This window comes from Pelodiscus sinensis, chromosome 5 (assembly GCF_052426305.1).
Source record: "Pelodiscus sinensis isolate ZL-2025 chromosome 5, ASM5242630v1, whole genome shotgun sequence".
In the NCBI taxonomy this organism is placed as follows: Eukaryota; Metazoa; Chordata; order Testudines; family Trionychidae; genus Pelodiscus; species Pelodiscus sinensis.
Window position 1 is genome coordinate 31,348,804 of NC_143056.1, and position 21,549 is coordinate 31,370,352.

At 44.6% G+C, this 21,549-nt stretch overlaps 1 protein-coding gene across 3 annotated transcripts in view; it reads left to right on the forward strand.

Moving 5' to 3' along the window:
- Positions 1 to 10,175, forward strand: part of PPP4R3A (protein phosphatase 4 regulatory subunit 3A) — a 97,569-nt gene extending 87,394 nt beyond the window's left edge. For 2 of the 3 annotated variants that reach the window (XM_006135507.5, XM_025190961.3), the window contains 3 exons: positions 1,382 to 1,572; positions 2,007 to 2,233; positions 8,897 to 10,175. In XM_006135507.5, the coding sequence (XP_006135569.1) occupies positions 1,382 to 1,572; positions 2,007 to 2,233; positions 8,897 to 9,010 (532 nt within the window). In that variant the 3' untranslated portion in view covers positions 9,011 to 10,175. Of the gene's footprint in view, positions 1 to 1,381; positions 1,573 to 2,006; positions 2,234 to 8,480; positions 8,548 to 8,896 lie in introns of all 3 variants that reach the window. The other variant, XM_025190962.3, reaches the window with a different exon arrangement.
- Positions 10,176 to 21,549: the final 11,374 nt, after the last annotated feature.

The window sequence follows — 21,549 nt, forward strand, 5'->3', positions numbered from 1 at the left end:
ACAAACCTGAAGCCATGTGTTAATTTGTTCTGGGGCTTCTAATCTTTGAGTTTTCTTGCCTCTAAGGTGCTGCAGGACCATTGGTTGTTTAAGATTTTTTCAGTTACAGACTGACACAGCTACCCCTCTCAGTCTTTGAGTTTGTGACACACAAGGTGAAAGTTTCAAACCAGGAGAACTTTATCTGTTTTTACAGCATGGATCCTAAACATTCCCCAGAGAAACTGTATAAGCCTTAATGAATGCCTTTTACTCTCCTTTCTAGTGTCAGTAAATATTGTATTAGCTATCGTTTCAACTAGAAATAGCATTTGCCTCACAGATTTGTTTAGCATCTTAAAACTGAGCTATGTGTGGATAATATGCATTTTGGCATGTTTACTATCTTGAATTGTTAGAAAGGATAAAGATACATGCACTCCAAGGGTAGTGTTAATTTTCTTTTTATTTTATTTCATATTAAATATTGCAAGAATTGCTCCTTGTTAACAATCTTTTGTTTTAATATATTCCACATGTATGTACTGCTTTTTACACGTGTGTGTGTGTGTGTGTGTGTGTGTGTGTGTGTGTGTTTTATTTGTATTGGTGGTGCACATCTATATACTGCCTCAATATTGGTGTTGCAAATTTTAACCCACCCCAAAAAAATTCAGCCTGCCCAAAGATAGAAAAACTTGGAACACTGGACATGAGTTGTTGAAAACAAAATGTTTTGGATTCTTATTGGCCTCCTGATTTGGTGTAGGTTTCACATTTTAAAAGATTTTTCTCTGCACTTTAGAGTAAAAACTTTTTTTTTTTTAAGTGAAAGATGAGAATCTTTTGTGATTGCCTGACTTGAGAAACTGGATTTTAAAAATATATATATATTGTCAGATTCATAATAAAATTGAGTTGACAATGACACCTTGTTCTATTAATATAATATTTTCATCTGTCAGTGTAATTGCACTATAAGAAGACATGAGTCATAGTTTTAAAATGTCCTTTGTTTATTTTAGCGATTATAGATTGATATTCTGACAATACTCCATAATTTACTAGTACTGTTAATAATTTTGTTTAAAAATATAAAGGCTATTCTTATTAAGATTTACAGTCCCTTTGGAGAGAGTGGTGAAGTGTGTGTGAATGCGCTTATTAGTAAGGTTTTACTTTTCTACGCTACAACCTTTTCATTTGTTGCATTGCTTTATGTAGTCCATGTAAAGTAAATAAAGATACAAGTTGCAGGATGACTTTTTAAAAAAAATAAAATACTGATCTTTTTGACAATATTTTTGTCTATAAAGTTATGCCATCCTGGCTTATTCCAATATTTATGTAAACTTAAGTGATACTTGTATCTCACAAGCCTTAAAAACTGTTTGTTCCACAGCATGCGTAGCATCTTGAGAAACCATAGATACCGGAGAGATGCAAGAACCCTAGAGGATGAGGAGGAAATGTGGTTTAATAGTGATGAAGATGATATGGAGGATGGTGAAGCAGTTGTGCCCCCCTCTGACAAAACTAAAAATGAAGATGACATTATGGACCCTATCAGTAAATTCATGGAAAGGAAAAAATGTAAGTGACAGGAAGGGGAATGGTCATGTATCTTGTTTAAATGAAGGGTATTTTCATATAAAGCTTTATTGTTTTAGAATTTGATACATGCAACTAAATTCAAACCATGTTTATTTTGAACTATTTTAAAGGCATAAAACTGCAAAAATCATGTTCTTAATGAATTTGCTGCATCTTTTTAAAGCACTGAAATGAAAAAAATGTTCATAGCTTTATAATTAAGTTGTCAATGCACTGTTTGCTTAATTTATATCTAGTTGGTTTGGTTTGTACATTCAGCAAATAGCAAAAGTATATTCATTTTTCTCCTTCCATCAAGATACAAGTGAAGTTAGAGATGCAACTTCTGTAGCAAAATAATAAACATTTTATAACTCCTCCCAATGACTTCTGTCAATAAATGTATCCACTCAAAAGTATATTTCTTTCTACAGTGAAAGAGAGTGAAGAAAAGGAGGTTCTTCTAAAAACTAATCTTTCTGGTCGTCAGAGCCCAAGTTTCAAACTTTCCTTCTCCAGTGGTACAAAAACTAACCTTACCAGCCAGTCATCTGCAAGTAACTTGTCTGGCTCTCCAGGATCGCCAGGATCTCCAGGGTCACCAGGATCACCCGGATCAGTTTCTAAAAGCACATCTCAGATGGCAGCTATTACTACCAAGGTATTTTTCAACTTCAATTGGTCAAATTTTTGTTCTTGTTGTAGCTGCAGCAAATTTAGAGCCATTCTGATCACTTACATAAATCTAAGTTATTTACAGTAGTTTAAGCATGAGTTCATCGTAGGGATGTTAAATTTAGATTAATTGGCTAGTTGATGCAATTTGCATCGACTATTCAATTAGTCTATAAGGGCACCTCCGCTTTCAAAAGCCAAAGCACTGTTAGGAGCACAGGGTCAGCGGGGGACTCAAGCAGTCCCCTACTAGCCCCGGGCTCCTCACAGTATTTCAAAGCGGCAAGGCTGCATGGAGCCCAAGGTCCCCCGCTGACCTCAGGTTCCACACAGCCCCAGGCTGCACGCAGCATTTCAAAGTGGCAGTGCCATGTGGAGCCCAGGGTATGGCCCCAGGCTCCACGTGGTGCTGACACTTTGAAAGCACCTTCTCCTCCCCCGCCCCCACCCCCGGACTCTTTCTGATAGGCAACAAAGTGCGGGGTGGGGGAGAAACTAGTCGACTAGTGTGTCGAGTTTCCAATAAGCAAATGCTTATTGGATAGTCAACTAGTCATTCACATCCCTAGTTCATTGTGGTAGAGTCTAAGGATGGGAGCAGGAGCCGGTGCTTCAGGGTGGGGGAACCGGCTTAAAAGCTGGTTCCCCCACCTCCCCCCAACACAGTTTCTGCGGGAAGCTGGCGGTAGCGGGGACATGGCCTTCGTGGCTCGCGCCTGGTGGTCCCCCTGTTGCACTCCAGCCTTTTTTTACATTTAAGGTTGGAGTGCAGCAGGAGGACCTGGCGCGAGCCGGGAATCATCTGGCCTGGCTCACGTCGGGTCCCCCGCTGTGCTTCAGCCTTTTAAATGTATTAAGAGCCTGCTGTCTCTTAATACATTTAAAAGGCAGAGCCGCAGTGGGGTTAGCTCTCAGGGTCGGGAGCTAACCCCTCTGTGGCTCCCCCGCTTATCGACTAATGACTAGCCAATGGAAAATCCATCTACTAGTTGATCAGTTGATTAAATTTAACATCCCTTGTAGAATCCTTTGCACATTTTCCTGGTCTCTAGTACTTTGGAAGAGCTTTGACCTAATATAAACAAAAGGAGTATTTAAATCAGTTTTCATGAACAAACTTGTTCACAATTAAAACAAAAAAATACAAAGTATTTATTGTATATATTCTCCACTTCAGAGGCAACATGTGAGGTAGGGATGTAAAGGGGGCCCTCCTCTGCCCCCCCCCCTCCCCCCCCCACTCAGCAAGAGGGGTGAGGAGGCAGTCAGCAGGGACAGAGCCTCTGGGTGGCCTGGAGGCTAGGTGGGAAGCGGGGCAGTTGCTGACACCCGCAGTAGGGGTCCTTTTTCTCCCTCCCCCTACACTCACCCGCAGTGGCACGGGAAGCAGAACAACATGGCCCTAGCTCATTCCACTTGCCCAGTGCATCGCTCAGTGGAGGGACAGGACGACCCCTGCACTACTGGTGGGAACCAGAGTGGTGTGACTGGGGGAGCAGAGTGAGCTGAGGTCATGTTATTCAGCTTCTCCTGCCGGTCCCAGGGTATGTGGACCTGTGCTGGGGACCCCCAGCCCTGATAGTGCCCCTAGCCACGCTAGTTGGGGGGAAGAAGTGGGGTTTTGATTCCATAGGGAAACTGGATGGGTAAAAATAATTTGCTGTTGAAAGAGTTAATGGAACTATTTCCTAATTTTGCTGCACACCACCATATGTCCCTAGTAGCAATTCTTATAGCGGTATCAAGAATCCTACAGCTATTTTATTAGCTGTGGCCATATGCTCTTGGAGACAGTTGCTGTATGCCACAACACGTGATTATTAAATCTTGCTTGGGAAGAAATTTGGCTTTTTTTCACTTGGCTGTTTTCAGGTGGGGAACACTAAAATAAAAAATGTATTAAAAAGGATTATCAGAGAAAAGGAGCATATTAAAACTCCAGCACTGTATTTGTAAATGTATTTAATTATATTTTGTCCTAAAATTATATTTAACAGTAGTTGTGTATTATTGAGCTTGGTTTTCACGTATAGAGACTAGAATTTTATGGTAACATAAAACTGCTAAGAAAACCTACACTAGTACTGAATTCTTCCATTTTTGAAAAGTCGCTTGGATCTTTCTGTAATCTTTTTTTCTCCCAAAAACCTGGAAATGAGACCACTTCATTTTTAAAAGCCTGGCTGCTTTTTCTTCACCTCCATATCTCATTTTTGTTCTCTTAGTAAAAGTTTTCTTCTACCATTCCTAGCACACCTGCAAGAGAAAAGCCTGGTTGGGAAGAGAACTAATGTGAGATTCCCGTAGAAATGTGTACTTCAGATTCTTCTGTAGGTGGCAGATTTGTCCCACCAGTGGAAGGAGCAATAGGTCAGGCATTCATATAATTTAGCTTGGTCTCCAGGAAATTCCCTGTCCTGTGGAGGTTTTTGTACCCTCACCAGCTTGTGGTAGCCTTGCTGCTCATCCTAGCAGCAAAGCAGAGTTAGAGCTCCGACATCTTTTTATGATGATCCTTATATTAGGTGTTCTTCAGGACAGAGGGAATCCCACTAAAACATAAATATGGGAGGAACTCTACCCCAGTGCAATCATAAATCACCATGCAGAGGAATATGAGAGTGTGGGATGTTGCAACAGAGGAAGCTTTTCTGTTCTAGAATGACAGGAAACTCCTCTTACATGTAGGAAACTCCTCTTACAATCCCTCTTCCTCCATGTCAGACCTCCCAAGCAATCAATCTAGCTGTAGGTATAGTTTTGCATGTTGAATTGTTAGACTGTGGTAAATGTCAGCTGGTCCATAGTACAGGCAGTCCCCGACTTACGCGGACCCGACTTATGTCGGATCCACACTTACAAACGGGGCTTTTTTCGCCCCAGAGCTCGCGGGCGGCGGGACCGCCCAGAGCGCAGCAGTCCCGCCACCGCGTCCTCCGGGGCGAGAAAAGCTGCTCCGGGTCTCCCTGGTGTGCTGGGGGGAACTCCCCAGCACAGCAGGGAGACCTGAGCAAAGCCGCACAGGCGGCGGGATCCTGCTGCCCACGCGGCTTTGCTCCTTTGCCCCGGAGAAAAGCTGCACAGGCGGCGGGGTCCCCCGCCTCTGCGGCTTTGCTCCTGTCTCCCTGCTGTGCACAGCTAATGCACAGCAGGGAGACAGGAGCAAAGCCGCAGAGGCGGGGGACTCCGCCGCCTGTGCGGCTTTGCTCTGGGGTCCGCCGCCTGTGCGGCTTTGCTCGGGTCTTCCTGCTGTGCTGGGGGAGGAGGACTCCCCCTCAGCACAGCAGGGAGACAGGAGCAAAGCCACAGAGGCGGCGGGACCTCTGCACCTCCGCTGCTTTGCTCGGGTCTCCCTGGTCTGCTGGGGGTGGAGGGGGCTTTTGTTGCGGGACGCCTGGGGTAGAGCAGCTGGGGTGCTTCCGGGTTGGTCCTGTGGGGACCTACCTGGCAGCGCCCCAGCTGTTCTGTCCCAGGAGTCCAGATTCAGCCGCTGTTGAAACTGATCAGCGGCTGATTCCAGGAAGCCGGGGGCAGAGCAACTCTGCCTAGGGCTTCCTGTAGGCAGCCGCTGATCAGTTTCAGCAGCGGCTGAATCTGGAGCCAGTTCCGACTTGGGGTATGTCTACACTACAAAGTTAGTTCGAACTAACGGACGTTAGTTCGAACTAACTTTAATAGGCGCTACACTAGCGCTCCGCTAGTTCGAATTTGAATCGAACTAGCGGAGCGCTTAGTTCGAACTAGGTAAACCTCATTTTACGAGGATTAAGCCTAGTTCGAACTAGCTAGTTCGAATTAAGGGGTGTGTAGCCCCTTAATTCGAACTAGTGGGAGGCTAGCCCTCCCCAGGTTTCCCTGGTGTCCACTCTGGCCAACACCAGGGAAACTCTATGCCCCCCTCCCAGCCCCGGACCCCTTAAAGGGGCACAGGCTGGCTACGGTGCCCGTGCCAGGTGCAAGCCTGCCAGCACCCAGCCAGCAGACCCTGCACCTGGCACAGCACAGAGCCACCCACCCGATGTCCCCCAGCCCACCCTCTCTTCCCGGGACCAGGCTGGCGGCTCCCAGGAGCTTGCCCTGGACCGCAAGAGGCGGGCACCTTCCTGGGCTAGTGCAGACATCGTGGACCTTGTCCACGATCTCCGCACTAGGCACAGGAAAGTGGCCGGCTAGGGCAGGAGAGCTGCCAGCCTGGCCACCCAGGAGCAGGTGTGCATGAAAATCAAGGGGGTCCACTGAGACCCCCGACCCTGAGCCCTGAGCTTACAATGGCCGTCCTGGGTCAGACCAAAGGTCCATCTAGCCCAGTAGCCTGTCTGCTGACAGCGGCCAACCCTAGGGACCCTGGAGGGGATGGACCGAAGACAGTGACCAAGCCATTTGTCTCGTGCCATCCCTCTCCAGCCTTCCACAAACTTTGGGCAGGGACACCACTCCTACCCCCTGGCTAAGACCACTCCATGGACCCAACCTCCATGACTTGATCTCACTTCCCTTTAAACTCTGTTCTAGTTGTAGCCTTCACAGCCTCCTGCAGCAAGGAGTTCCGCAGGTTAACTATTTGCTTTGTGAACAACAACAACTTTCTCATACTAGTTTGAAGCCTGCTACCCATTCCTTTCCTTTGGTGTCCTCTAGTCCTTCTTTATGGGAACTCAGGAAGAACTTTTCTGAATGCACCGTCTCTACCCAACCCCTGCTTTTAGAGACCTCTATCCTGTCCCCCCTCAGTCTCCTCTTTTCTAAGCTGAACAGTCCCAGTCTCTGTAGCCTTTCTTCATCTGGGACCTGTTCCCAACCCCTGATCATGTTAGTTGCCCTCCCTTCTCCCAGCCTTTCTCTTCCCCTCTCCCACCTCCTTTTCCCAGTCTCCCCCCAGTTTTGTTCAATAAAGACAGAGTCAATGTTGGAAGAAACGTTATCTTTATTTTGTACATCAGGAATGGGGGCTAGGGAAGGGTAAGTGGAAGGAGGTAAGGGAGGAATGGGGTATGAACCCCCGATGGGGAGGACTGGGCTGGCTCTGCGGGCTTCTGGGGGTGGAAGCTCTCCTGCAGCCCCCCAAATACCCCCTCTCCCCAGATGGCAGCCTGCGGCAAGTGCAGCCGGGCTGATGGCCGAGTGGTGTGATGTGCCCATTGTGGGTACTCCGGGCAATCCAAGCCAGAACTTCTTTGCAAGCGGGGCACCCCTTAGAACTGTGTGTCCGGGGTGGGGGTCGGGACCCTTTAAGCGCAGCCCTCGGCTAGCCTGAGACAGCAAAACGCTAATTCAAACTAGTTTTTAGTTCTAGACCTGTTAGTTCGAATTAGCTTAGTTCGAATTAACTAATTCTAACTAAGTTAGTTCGAATTAGCGCTGTAGTGTAGACGTACGTACCCTTACATACAAATTCAACTTAAGAACAAACCTTTAGTCCCTATCTTGTACGTAACCTGGGGACTGCCTGTACTAGGAAAATCTTGTATTTACACTGTTGTTGTACAATTTGTTGGGTTATCTATTAAAACAGGACAATAGTGGTCTTTTTGTGTAAGGTGTCATCCTCCTAATTAAATATATACAATAATATATATGTGGATTCTGAATGTTTTGCTCTAAAATTGCTATAATTGTTCATATATGAGCCCATTAGAAATAACATTGCAATTAGATTTTCTAGCAGCATTTATTAGCTCCTATTCTATATAGATATAGTGTTATGCTGTCTAAAATACTACCCTATGTTGTTTGTGTATAATGTACAATATACTTGGTGCATTTATACCCCCGCATACAGTGGCCAAAATATTCTAATTTGGGTGTCTAAAGTTAGGCACCTAAATGAGTGACTTGATCTTCAGAAGTACTTGCTTAGCCACAACTCTTGGTAGTCAGGTGTTGAATACATTCCAGAAATTAAAAAATATTGTAATAAATGGGCATTGTGGGTGTTTACTGCCTCCTAAGATCATCACTTATTTAGGTGCCTAAATATGGATGTAGATGCCTAACCATAGGCATATAAATTAGAATGTTTTGGTCAGCATATACAGTGTAGATAAGTTAATGTTGCCAGATATACTTTTTTGAATTTCCTAAAATCGTTTACATTTTGTAACCTTCACATCATATAATGTAGCTACTTTGCATATAATAAACATATTTAAAATTACTGTTGCTACTTAGTGAATTAGCATTAGTGAAAAGAGACCATATTATAAAATTATCCTAATTGATAATTCAATTTGAAGGATGTTCCATATTGTCTCTGAAGTTCTGCCAGATCGCTCATTGCTGCAGTCCAGTCAACTATCTTAGGTAAAGGAAATTTCCATCTTTGTACAGATAGAGCTGCAATGACAAATGCTTACTAAGTAGTTTTCATTTTCTTTAATTTCCACACAAATTATCCCTTCAGGTAGGATTGTTTGGAGGGGTATAACCCTCCTCCCCACCCCAACCCCTTTGTTTGTTTGTTTTTGTTTGTTTGGACTTATCATAATCAGTACTTGCAAAAGACATTACTTTTGTGCATGTTGGAGTATATTTTTATACAAAACTTCATACTTATCAGTATTCTTGTGCTTATAATATTTTCTGATATCTTTTGACATTGAACAGTATCTGGTTCATTTTTGTGTATGACTTGTTTACATTTTTTTCACAGGGAGGCTTAGTGGGGCTTGTAGATTATCCTGATGATGATGAAGAGGATGATGAAGATGAAGATAAGGAAGAAACTCTACCTTTGTCAAAGAAAGCAAAACTTGAGTCGTCATAATGGCAACGAACATCAATTCCAGTTGGGGAAAAAAGAAAACCTACTAATTTTTCAAATTTAAAAATAACACACAACAAAGCAGCAATCTTTTGTGAAAATACTGTGTGACACACAGGTCAGCCTTTACAAATTGATTTCTGCTAATCAAGTGCCAATTCAAAGGAGCAGAAGAAGGGGAAAATATTACATTTGGGGGAAGACTTATGCCTTTGAGCTCTCCAACTTGGACCACACATTGCCCTTTTCTCAGGGAAGGAAATGGAAACATAAAAAGCCAACAGGGCAGGAGTTTTGTTCATGGAACTCTGGATTGGCTGGTCAGTTGCTACAATCAGAATATGCTTTCTTGGACAATGTATGAGACTTTTGAAGAAAAGGCTGTCTTGCTATAATTCTTCACTAAGAATGCCAGCAGTTTCTTTGTATAAAGAGACCTGCCTTTGAAATCATACATTTTGAACATTTTAGTCAAGCTGCAACAGGTTTTAAAAACCTCTATGGGGGAAGGCCTGAATATAAAATTTCCTCTTTTTTTATCTGTTCCCTTTTGCCCTTTAAACTGCAGAATTTTTTGGAGGTGGGGGATTGGTCTGTCCCTTCTTGATTAAAGATTGAGTGGAATTCTAGATGTGGTCACTTTTGTGTCATAATTTTATTTTATTTTATTTTATTTTGCCCCCTGAGTGTATGCTTAGTTGTTGAGTATATATTTGGGACCATTAAAAATTTTTGATGTAATATAATCTCACTGTTGTGCTGGTACCTGTTTCACCCTGTGTAATTTTGTTCTGCATCACAAATCTTAATATGTGTAGGATTTTATGGAAGATGGTATAGTTTTTATTGAAAAAAATAATTCTTGCCACAATGTGCATACAAAAGCAATACTATTTTGTGACAAAATATTTTATATTAAACTTTACATCAGCAACTGTCTTGAGCAACGATTCAGGGAAATAGGGTGGAGTTAAAAAAAAAGTTGAAGAAACCTATTAAGATGAAATTAGTATTCCAAAGAGATTTTGAAATATCATAACTGGAAACAGTAAAGGTATACTTATGAATCAAAATGGATGATGGATGATGATTTAGGAGTATCAATATATTGACACATTTGACTTATGAAAATAAAAAAAAGAGATAATTAAAGGTGAAGGAAAATCTGCATTAGTGGTATTTTTTAAACCTCTGATTCCCTTTGGAATACCAGTTTTAGAGTTGTTTATAAAGATGGCTCCAGGATTATTCATTTACTATAATACCATGTATTGATAAGTCTTCTGATACCTGACTGGAAAACAGACATTAAACTTTTAGTGCAACTCAGTGACCATATCTGTTTTCCAAAACTTACTTACTCTCAATTCTTAAGTTAAACTAAATGTTTCATACTGCTTCCTTAGTTTCTTTTTCAAATGTAGACTTTATAAAGTAGAGAGATGTACTTTCAATAGGTAGCAAAGCAATAAGTGTTTTGTTAGTTAGAAATTAGTTTCATTCTTTTCCAAGCAAAAGATATCTGCTTAATGAGAAAATTGATGGCTCTTTGTTCATTCACACCACCAGGCTGTCACAGTTACAAATGTACCATTTTATAGTGGGATAATGATGGAGATGAGGATTTGACCACAGATAACAGCTTAGTGTTTAGTGTCTATAGGTAGAATGTTGCCTGGGACCTGACACGTTGCCTGTAAGGAGCCTACAAAAAATGCTTTTCAGATTGTGTACTAGTTGTCAGTGTCAACCCACTTTAACGTCATCTTTATTATACTTACGTAATTGGAGCGATTCCAGATTTAAATGAGAAAACACAGCAGGGCAGCGTAGAGTGTGAATTGGTGGTTTTAGCATAAAATGTTAGTTAATCATTCTTTTCACTAACTACTTTTTCTTCAAGTTACTTCTGACATCAGTTTTTCAGGTCCATTGTTACTCTGTAACGGGTGGGGAACCTTTTTGGGTCAAAACAAAAGATGAGAAACAAAATCAAAAAATACCTTCACCCAGCATCTGGCCCCCAGGCCTTAGGTTCCCCACCCCTTTTCTATAAGTTATATTCATAGTGTGTGGTTGTGATATTCTAGGATACTGGCTAGTCAGTATCACCACAGCCCTGTAACCTTCGGTGTTACAGTTTCTTGTTGAAGTAGCTCCCATTTGGTCTGCTCACAAATAGCTTTCCAACATGCAAACCACACCCTGAATATATGTTTGTGTGTAATTGCAGCCTGTCAGCCACACCTATGATAGCCGGAGTGCAGCCCTTCCTTTGTTTATACTGCAGGATAACTGCAACACAACCCCAGTCCCAAATTTTCCCACAGAACTATGTGTCCAGTATTGCCTAACTCTCTCCTGGTCAGTATAGATATTTTAAAGAAACATACCAGCTTATTGTTTCAAATAGCTATAAAAACATGTCGAATTAAAATCTGTTTTACCTAATCCAGTGTAAAACATAAATTTGAGCATCAGCAAAATTGAAAAGCTAGATCTGGCCAGATTGGAAAAAGAAGCGAGACAAAGGACATGAACACTAAGTCTGTACTAGACCGGGAATGTTGGCTTAAGGTATGCAACTCCAGCTATGCGAAATACATTTTGCATAGCAGGAATCCACTTACCTTAAGCCAACTGTGGCAACTTCCACACAGCGGGAGGACGATGGGAGCAAATGCTCTTTGTCAGCTTCCCTTACTACTTGCAAAAGGAGGAGTACCGGATGCCAGCAGAGGATGCCCTCAGCATTCAATTTACAGAGCTATACTAGATCCGTTAAATCAAATGCTAGAAGATTGACCTGCGGACCGTCAATCTTGTGGTGAGTATAGATATGCCCTAAGAATAGTAACCAGAGACTAAATTGAAGAAGAGGGAAGCTGCCCTCTTTGACCCATGGAGAGTAAGGAAAAAGAAACCGCTGCACTCTGGTGAGCCCTAAAAGATGAGAAGAAGATGAGAGAAGCAGCTTCCCATAAACAAGGTATGGATTTGAATGAAAAACAAAAATCATCCCTCCAAAAAGCCCTAGAAGCTGAGAAGTTGAAATAGGAAAAGGAAATGGCTTCCTTGCAGGCAGCTATGGAGCTGAAAAAGCATGAGGCCCAAGAAAATGCAGAGCAGAAACATAACCCAGACATGATTAGGAAAAAACCTGGACAGATCACAGAGTCCCCATCCTCTGTCTCATTTAAAGGAACCATCAGTCGGGATAAGTTACGTTCTGTATGCAGGGAATGAGACTGCATTGACCTTACCACTTTTGAAAGGCATTATTATATGGGCAGCATTGACAAAGCTGTTCATTAGTTTGACTTGTATCCTGATATATCACAATGTTTTACAAAATTACAGTTATCAGTGAATTGTGTTGATGAGAAGTTTTAGATTGACAGCCCAAAAATTAGGTAATCTGTCACTATCTGAGCAGGTATAACACACAGTTGAAGTGTGAGTTTCCCACATTGCTTTGCTGAAGTGGCTCAGTGCTGACTTGAGGGGATTTATCTTTATTGGTGAAAGAGAGGTGGATACAGCCATCCACATAAATGTAATGTTTTTAATTTATCTGATCAGAAAGCTTATAGATATTCTGAAAGCCTGGTTAGTTGTAATTCAGTCCTGGAAATGTTATTGCTTAATCTATTGACTGCTTCACCATTATGGTAGGCTCAGCTGTGCCAAATAACTGGAAATGAGTGATACAATTGATGGTTATTGGACAACAATTTGAAAACCAATGGCTTAGTATTTCTCAGGATGTGTCACTTAAGAAGGGCAGCCACCACGGCAGGAACAGGTTCTACTGTTCATCAGCAAAGAGCCTAACAAGATTCTTGATATCTAATTGCTTCATGCTACTGCTTGCTAGTAATGGCAAATACTGTTTCTTCACAAAGATGCAGCTGTGTAGTCCACTTAGCAGGCATGCACACCTGCACTGGAGCCAGAGAATTTTGCCTCACAGCACCTGTAGAACACAGGTGCTTGTACTTCATGGCCATAGCCTCTCCCCTTACCATATGAGATGAAGCCACCCCTACTCAGTTCCTTCTTAACACCTACGAATGGCCTTAACCTCTCACCCTTTCATTATTTTAGAGTCTTTGTAGTTGTATATATTTAGTAATACCCATAGTGTGAAGTATTCCCCTGTGATGCTCTCACGAAGGCTTAAGTATTGCCCATTGTATGGGGAAGCAGTCCCTAACAATAATCCCCATGCAATAGTGCATACTATGCTTGGGTGAGGCCCATTTCAAAAAACAGGGTTCAATTTTTAGATCATTCATAAAACAGACTCATGGCTAAGGACCTTTGCTTAAATCGGTGCCTGCTCAAACAAACCAATGTTGCCTGCTTTTGATACTGAGATCCTTGCTGGCTCAGAGGTCACCCTTGTATTTTGAGAGTGCTGCTGATTCATACCCTGGAGCAAGTGCATCTGCAAAGAGATGGAGTCCTCCCCTCTTGAATGTGAAAAGGAAAAGGTCATATAAAATCCATCAAGATTTGACTCCGTGTTGGACTCTTCCACCTTCCCCCAAGAAGAGCATTGATTTGGCCTGGGAGTGGTGACAGCATATGGGATGCTGTGAATATCTCTAATAAGTCTTACAAACCAACCCAAAGATAGGAGAATGAAAGCCACGTACTAACAATGTAATATCACTCCTATAATTCTAAAGCCAAAACAACCGGGACTCCAAGCGATGCTGGGACACTAAGACAGATGGCAGGGGCCTCAGCATAGCAGGCCTTCCCTATGAAGTCTGCTGTGTGGTGGAAGGCCTCCCACAGGAAGGATACTGGTTCATCTCATCAAGCCCGTTGCAGCCTTAAAGGCATCCAGCATGGAGGACGGGTCACTGGGCACTGCCTCCATCCTGGGGGAGTCCAGGAAGATGGGACTCGCTGCACGGATGGAGTCCTGCACAGTGGGACCATGGGGTCAGGAGTCCTTGAAGCCCGTTGAGGGAGTCAGCCCTGAGGTCAATGATGGTGCTACCAGAATAGGATTCGCTGTTTTGGAGGGCCACACCAGGGACAGAGAATGGCACCGAGCAGGGGCCATTAGGGACTTCCCATGGCAAGAGTCCTTTTCAGAGTTTTGAGCACTACAAGCAGAGGTGCTTGGTACCACATCTAGATAGCATGCATCCAAAGCAGATTCCATAAGGAGCTGCTTCACATGAGTGTCCCACTCCCTTCTGGTCCAAGGCTTAAAGGCCTTACAGATCTTGCACTGATCCAGTTGGTGAGCTACCCTGAGATACCGAAGACATGAGTCGTATGGTTTGCTGTTTGGCATGCATTTCAAGCAATCTCTGCACAGCTTAAAGCCCTGGGGCTGTGGCATGCTCCAAGCCCCTAAGAGACATGGGAGAGAAGGGAAGGGCCCTTCACTCCTACTGCTAAGTACTTAACTGACAAATAAATGAACTATCGAAACCTACCTAGTGATGAATTGTACTTGCAAAGCAAGAGGGCCAAATGTTTCAACAGTTGCCACTGGCAGTAAGAAGGAACTAAGGAAAGTCCGAGTTGGCTGAGTCATGTATCTGGCGCTGTGCCAGGGGGCTCCACAGATGGGTAGCAGCTAGAGTAAGAACTTTCTGGCAGTCATGCATGCAGCACACACACCACTTACTTGGAATACATATAAGCAAGCACCCAACAAAGTTTTTCTTTAGTATGTTTTTTGTTTGTTTGCTAGATGCATTAGGAGAAATTGACCCATGCTTCTCTTCTTCAATCTGAGGTTGTGGTCTGGAAATCCTTCTCCAAAAAGATCTGACAGAAAACAGACTGGCTCAGCAGCCTACACACTGATTTCCTACATCCTTGCCCCAAATAGTCTAATGTTACTGAGGTAGACAGGGCTAAATGCAGATATATAGGGAAAGCAGTATAGCCTGCTTTTAGTTGGCACCATTGAATGTGTATCTTTGGCCTGCCTCCAAGCCCTGCTGATCAGCACAAGCATACGTTAAAGTGTATCCTTGAACACTTCTTGAAGAAGAACCTTACAGGAAGTATAAAAAGTTTGCAGAGGAAACGAACACATCTTCCATGCTACTCCCCACTAGATCCATGAGTCCAATGTATGTCTCAGGAAATTCCACCAAATGTGTATAGTCACCCAACAAAGAAGACAGTCAATTAACCTAGATGACCCTTAAACAGGGTTAAAAGTTGGGCTGAAGACCACAGCAAGAACTCCACAATAATATAGCTGCCTTAAACCAGAAATTAAGTGACTATTCTGTGATGCAACTGAAATCAATTCATAATTCATAACAAGGCCTGGCCTGGGCAAGCAGGCTTTAAAAGCCAGAGGCAGAGCGACCACGGAGCGAAGCAGGCAGGAGCTGCAGACAAGGGAGTTTGACAAAGGGAGGCCTACGATGGTCAGGAAGACCTGCAACACCTGTGCCAGCACTGCTTTTGTCTCCTCCACCGGCGCCTGTAGCCAGACTGAGCACCTGAGCATAGATGCCTCTACCCAAATCCTGGTGTGGTTTTGCAGGGACTGTGGCTTGAAATTCCCACTTATTAATATCCAGGCTGGGGAGATCATCCAATGCAAAGGTGCCTGCTGGTGGAATCTCTCAGGCAGCAGGTGGGAGAGTTACAGAAGGAGGTGGCTAGTTGAGGAACACCCGCATCCATGAGAAATTCCTGGACCGTGTTCATGAGGAGACAGCTGAGGTAGCTGTCCCGATCACAGGACTGTTGACACACCACTGGTGGAGAAGAGAAGGCTCAGGATGGCAGCTGGTTACTTCTGGCAGCAGGCACTGCTCCACCCCTGCTCCGAACCCTCCCGCCATGGTACTAGGAAACAGTTATGTTCTTCTTTATACAGGAGATAAGCAATCACCCCCTACACCGGAGAAGAAGCCCCGTACCCTCAAGGCTAGGAGGTCTGCTGCCACTACTGCGAATAGGAAACGTAGGGTGGTGGTGGGCAGAGACTCTCTTTTGAGGGGGATGGAGGCGCCCATATGTCGCCCTGACATTTCATCTCAGGAGGTATGCTGTCTGCCGGGGGCCCGTATCCGAGATGTTACAGAGGCATTGTCGAGGATTATCCACCCTCTGACTACTACCCCATGCTACTCATCCATGTGGGCACTAATGATACTGTGAGGTGTGACACTGAGCAGATCAAGAGTGACTACAGGTCTCTGGGAGTACGGATGAAGGAGTTTGGAGTGCAGGTGGTATTCTCTTCGATCCTTCCTGTTGAAGGAAGGGGCCCGGGCAGAGACAGGTGCATCCTGGAGGAGAATGCCTGGCTGCGAAGATGGTGTCGCCTGGAGGGCTTTCGCTTCCTCGACCATGGGATGCTATTCCAGGAAGGACTGCTAAGCAGGGATGGCGTCCACCTTTCAAGGAGAGGGAAGCCCCTGTTTGGACACAGAATGGCTAACATAGTGAGGAGGGCTTTAAACTAGGTTAGACGGGGACAGGTGAGCAAAGCCCACAGGTAAGTGGAGAACATGGGGACCTGGGAGATGGGTCAGAAATGGGAGGGAGAGTGGGCTATAATGGCAGAGAGCAAGGAGGGTCAGGGCAAAACTGGGAGGCAAGGTCAAATCAGATCTTACATGCCTATATACAAATGTGAGAAGTATGGGAAATAAGCAGGAAGAACTGGAAGCGCTAATAAATAAGTACAATTATTACATTGTTGGCATCACAGAAAGTGATCTAGGGATTGTAGTGGACCACTAGTTGACTATGAGTCAGCAGTGTGATGCTGTTGCAAAGAAATCAAACATGATTCTGGGATGCATTAACAGGTGTGTTGTGAGCACGACACGAGAAGTCATTCTTCTGCTCTACTCTGCGCTGGGTAGGCCTCAAGTAGAGTATTGTGTCCAGTCCTGGGCACCGCATTTCAAGAAAGATGTGGAGAAATTGGAGAGGATCCAGAGAAGAGCAGCAAGAATGATTAAAGGTCTAAAGAACATAACCTATGAGGGAAGGCTGAAGGAATTAGGTTTGTTTAGTTTAGAAAAGAGAAGATTGAGGGAGGACATGATAGCAGTTTTCAGATATCTAAAAGGGTTTCATGAGGAGGGAGAAAACTTGTTCATCTTGGCCTCTGGGGATAGAACAAGATGCAATGGGCTTAAACTGCAGCAAGGGAGGTTTAGGTTGGACATTAGGAAAAAGTTCCTAACTGTCAGTCAAACACTGGAATAAATTGCCCAGGGAGGTTGTGGAATCTCCATCTGTGGAGATATTTAAGAGTAGGTTAAATAAATGTCTATCAGGGATAGTCTAGATAGCATTTGGTCCTGCCATGATGGCAGGGGACTGGACTCGATGACCTCTCAAGGTCCCTTCCAGAACTAGTATTCTATGATTCTAAGTTTTCCCCCTCCCTACATTCGCCACAGTATTTTATCATGGGAATTGAATGCTTTGTATGAGGAACAGTTACTGTCTATTCAAAAACTACAACTCAAAAGGGTCACTAATGCACACCTTTTCTATTAATACTCAAGCCTAGTGACATTTATTTTCAGGCACTGTAGCCTAGGCTTCAGTGCAAGTTGATCTAGATCTGTTTGTTTATAATAATTTGTGACTAAGTTAAACTCTGAAAGACTTTGCAAAAGTGTTTTATTACTCTCACACAGGGCCAAGTTCTGCTCTCTTGGTATGCATATAACTCTAACTGAAATTAGAGGTAGTGCTGTGCAGACGTGAGGGCAGAATTTGGTTTATAGATTGCTGCAAATTGCATTGATGTTTGCTTGGTTGTTTTGGCTATCTCTTCACCCACACTTCCCCCTGTTGGTTGTCGAGGCACGAGGAGGAGCAACAAGGCCAACAGGCCCTGGCTCCTAAATCTAAGGATGCTAAGTGCCTAAACCTTTTCAGCCATAAGATCTATTCCACAGGAGGGTGGCTGCTCTGCATTGCTAACCAGCAGGCCATACTGAGCCGCTGTAACTTTAAATGCCTTGTGCTCCCTTCTTAAGTTCCAGAACCAGCTCCCTCAGAACTTCCACACAGAATTCACAGCACTCATCTAGGATGGCAAGGTGGTCTCTCGCACCTGCATCCAGCCCTGCCTGGGTACGGGAGATTCGGTGGTACAGGACTTTGGTCTCTGGCATAGCCATGAGGTGTGAGACATGGCTCCAGCCATTGGGCCTTTCCATAGAGGTGCAGCAGACTATCCAGGACTTTCCCTTCAACAGGGTGGGCCTGTTTTCAGATCAAACAAATTCCTGCCTCCATAGCCGAAAGGACTCCTGTAATACTATGAAGTCCGTAGGTATGCACAAGCCAGCTATACAGAGGAAAGCCTTTCAGCCTCAACCTCAGCAACAGACTTTCCAATCAAGACCAGGAATGGACTTCTCATGCCACCAGCCATGCTGCTTCCATCAGAGGCTTTCTGGACTGCTCTGGTAACATCCAGGGCAGTCCAAGCCCTCCTCATGGTCCAAGCAGGGCTTTTGAGGGCACACTTGAGGATGGAGTGCCAACATAGTCTGTCTCTGAAGGGAAAGGATCTGGCTATCACAGTGGTCCCCAACCTTTTGAGGTTGCCGGGCACCAGGGGGCGTGGCCGTTGGCCCGCCGGGTGCCAGGGGGCGGGGACACTTGCGCGCCCGGGGCCGGGGGCCCCCACATAGCCGCGCGCCCGTGTTGGGGACCACGGGACTGTCATGTTTCCTCTGTGCCTGATCTGGAATTACCTCAGACTGCTGGGTACTCAAGACTGTGGAAAACGGTTACTCATTATCCTTCCTCTCCCTTATGCCTGTCCCTTTTCAGGGACTCTTCTCATGACCAACTCCTGTAGGAGATTCAAACGCTTCTCCCCGTGGGGGCGATGAAAGAGTTTCCTCAGCAATTCAGGGCTAAGGGTTTTTCTTTTCACTACTTCCTTGTCCCCAAGGCAAAAGTGGGGCTTTGGCCTATCCTGGACCTAATGGCACTCAACAAGCTTGTGGACAACTACAAGTTTCATATGGTTTACCTGAGCTCCATCGTACCTTCCCTACATCCAGGAGATTGGTATGCCACCTTCTATCTGAAGGGTGCCTACTTTCATATCTTTACTTGGTGGTGGGCCAACACCATTTTTAGTTTTCTGCCCTCCTCATTGGGCTCTTAACAGCACCCCAAGGGTCAGTCCTGGGACCAATCCTTTTCAACTTATTCATAAATGATCTGGAGAAAGGGGTAAGCAGTGAGGTAGTAAAGTTTGCAGATGATACCAAACTGTTTAGGATAATCAAGACAGAAGCAGACTGTGAGGGACTCCAAGAAGATATCACCAAACTGAGTGATTGGGCAACAAAATGGCAAATGAAATTTAATGTGGATAAGTGTAAAGTAATGCACATCGGGAGAAATAACCCCAACTATACGTACAGTATGATGGGGGCTAATTTAGCTACAACAAATCAGGAAAGAGATCTTGGAATTATCGTGGACAGTTCTCTGCAAACTTCCACACAGTGTGCAGCAGCGGTCAAAAAGGCAAATAGGATGCTAGGAATTATTAGGAAAGGGATAGAAAATAAGACCCAGAATATCTTACTGCCCCTGTATAAAACTATGGTACGCCCACATCTTGAATACTGTGTACAGATGTGGTCTCCTCACCTCAAAAAAGATATTTTGGCCTTGGAAAGGGTTCAGAAAAGGGCAACTAAAATGATTAGGGGTTTGGAACGGGTCTCATATGAGGAGAGGTTAAAGCGACTGGGACTTTTCAGCTTAGAAAAGAGGAGACTGAGGGGGGATATGATAGAGGTCTATAATATCATGAGTGGTGTGGAGAGGGCCGATAAAGAAAAGTTATTTATTAGTTCCCTAAATAGAAGAACTAGAGGACACCAAATGAAATTAATGGGTAGCAGGTTTAAAACTAATAAAAGGAAGTTCTTCACACAGCGTGTAGTCAACCTGTGGAACTCCTTGCCAGAGGAGGCTGTGAAGGCTAGGACTATAATAGAGTTTAAAGAGAAGCTAAATAATTTCATGGAGGTTAGGTCCATAAAAGGCTATTAGCCAGGGGATAAAATGGTGTCCTTGGCCTCTGTCAGAGGCTGGAGAGGGATGGCAGGAGACAAATCGCTTGATCATTGTCTTCGGTCCACCCTCTCTGGGGCACCTGGTGCTGGCCACGGTCGGTAAACAGGCTACTGGGCTAGATGGACCTTTGGTCTGACCCAGTATGGCCGTTCTTATGTTATGTACATTTGGGACCAGTGTATGACAGTCCTGATAGACAGCGTGACTGCTATGTATTACATAAATAGGGTGACACCGAGTCCTCTCTGCTCTATCAGGAAGCCCTTTGACTGTGGGACGACTTCATAGCCCACTTCATTCACCTGGAGTTGCCATACATCCTGGGGATCCAGAACCAGCTGGCAGACCATCTTAGCCATTGGTTCTTTGCCTCTGAATAGTCACTTTGGCGGGACATTCTCCGCAACATCTTCCAGCGGTGGGAGTCTCCCTGGCTAGCCTTCTTCACAACTCAACAGAACAGGAAGTGCCATTGTTTCTGCTTGTTCTGGAATCTCAACCCCAGAGCACTGGTGGATGCCTTTCTGATTCTGAGGTGCACTGGCCTTCTGTATGCTTTTCCCCCCATTCCTGGTGATACACTAGGCGCTTCTGAAGATCCGCAAGGACAGGGCGAACATCATCCTGATGGGCACGTCAGCATTGGTATCCCACACTACTGAAGCTGTCAGTGCAGCAGCTGATCCTGTTCCTGCAGAACCATGGTTGACTCTGTGATCCAGACCTACACTCTCTCCACTTCACAGCATGGCAGCTCCATGAAGTGCCAACTTCCATGGTTGAACCCTGTGAAGAACACCTGCTTGGAGCAGGTTCAATAGGTTCTCCTTAGTAGTTGGAAACAGTCTACCAGACTTACCTGACAAAATGGAAATGGTTTTCCTGCTGGTACCTGCAGTGTAACCACGATCCTTTGTCTGCCTCTGTCCCTCGGGTGCTAGATTATTTGGTATCTTTGCAGCAAGGCCTGGCAACCTCATCACTTCATGTATATCTAGCAGCCATCTCTTTCTTCCACCATGGAAAAGTCAGTTGTATGGTATTTTTGAGCTTCCTGGTTGGGCACTTTCTCAAAGGCATGGACAGGCTCCACTCTCTAGCTCGCTGCCCTGCCCTTGTCTGGAACCTCACTCTTGTCCTGTCTGCTCTCACAGGCCCACCCTCCTAGCTGCTAGCCACATGCTCTCTCCTTTACATGTCCTGGAAGATGGCCTTCCTGGTGGCCATCACTACCACCCATAGGGTTTCCAGACTCTGTGCTTTGACATTTGAACCCCCATATATGGCTTTCATAAGGATAAAGTTCAGCTTCACCCTCACCCATCTTTCCTCCCAATAGTCTGGTTTCCACACTAGGCAGGATATCTTTCTTTTTGTGTTCTAGCCTAAGCTTCATCCCAGTGTCAGGGAACGCTTTCCCTCCCTAGAGGTAAGACATGCACTGGTGTTCTAGTGTTGTATAT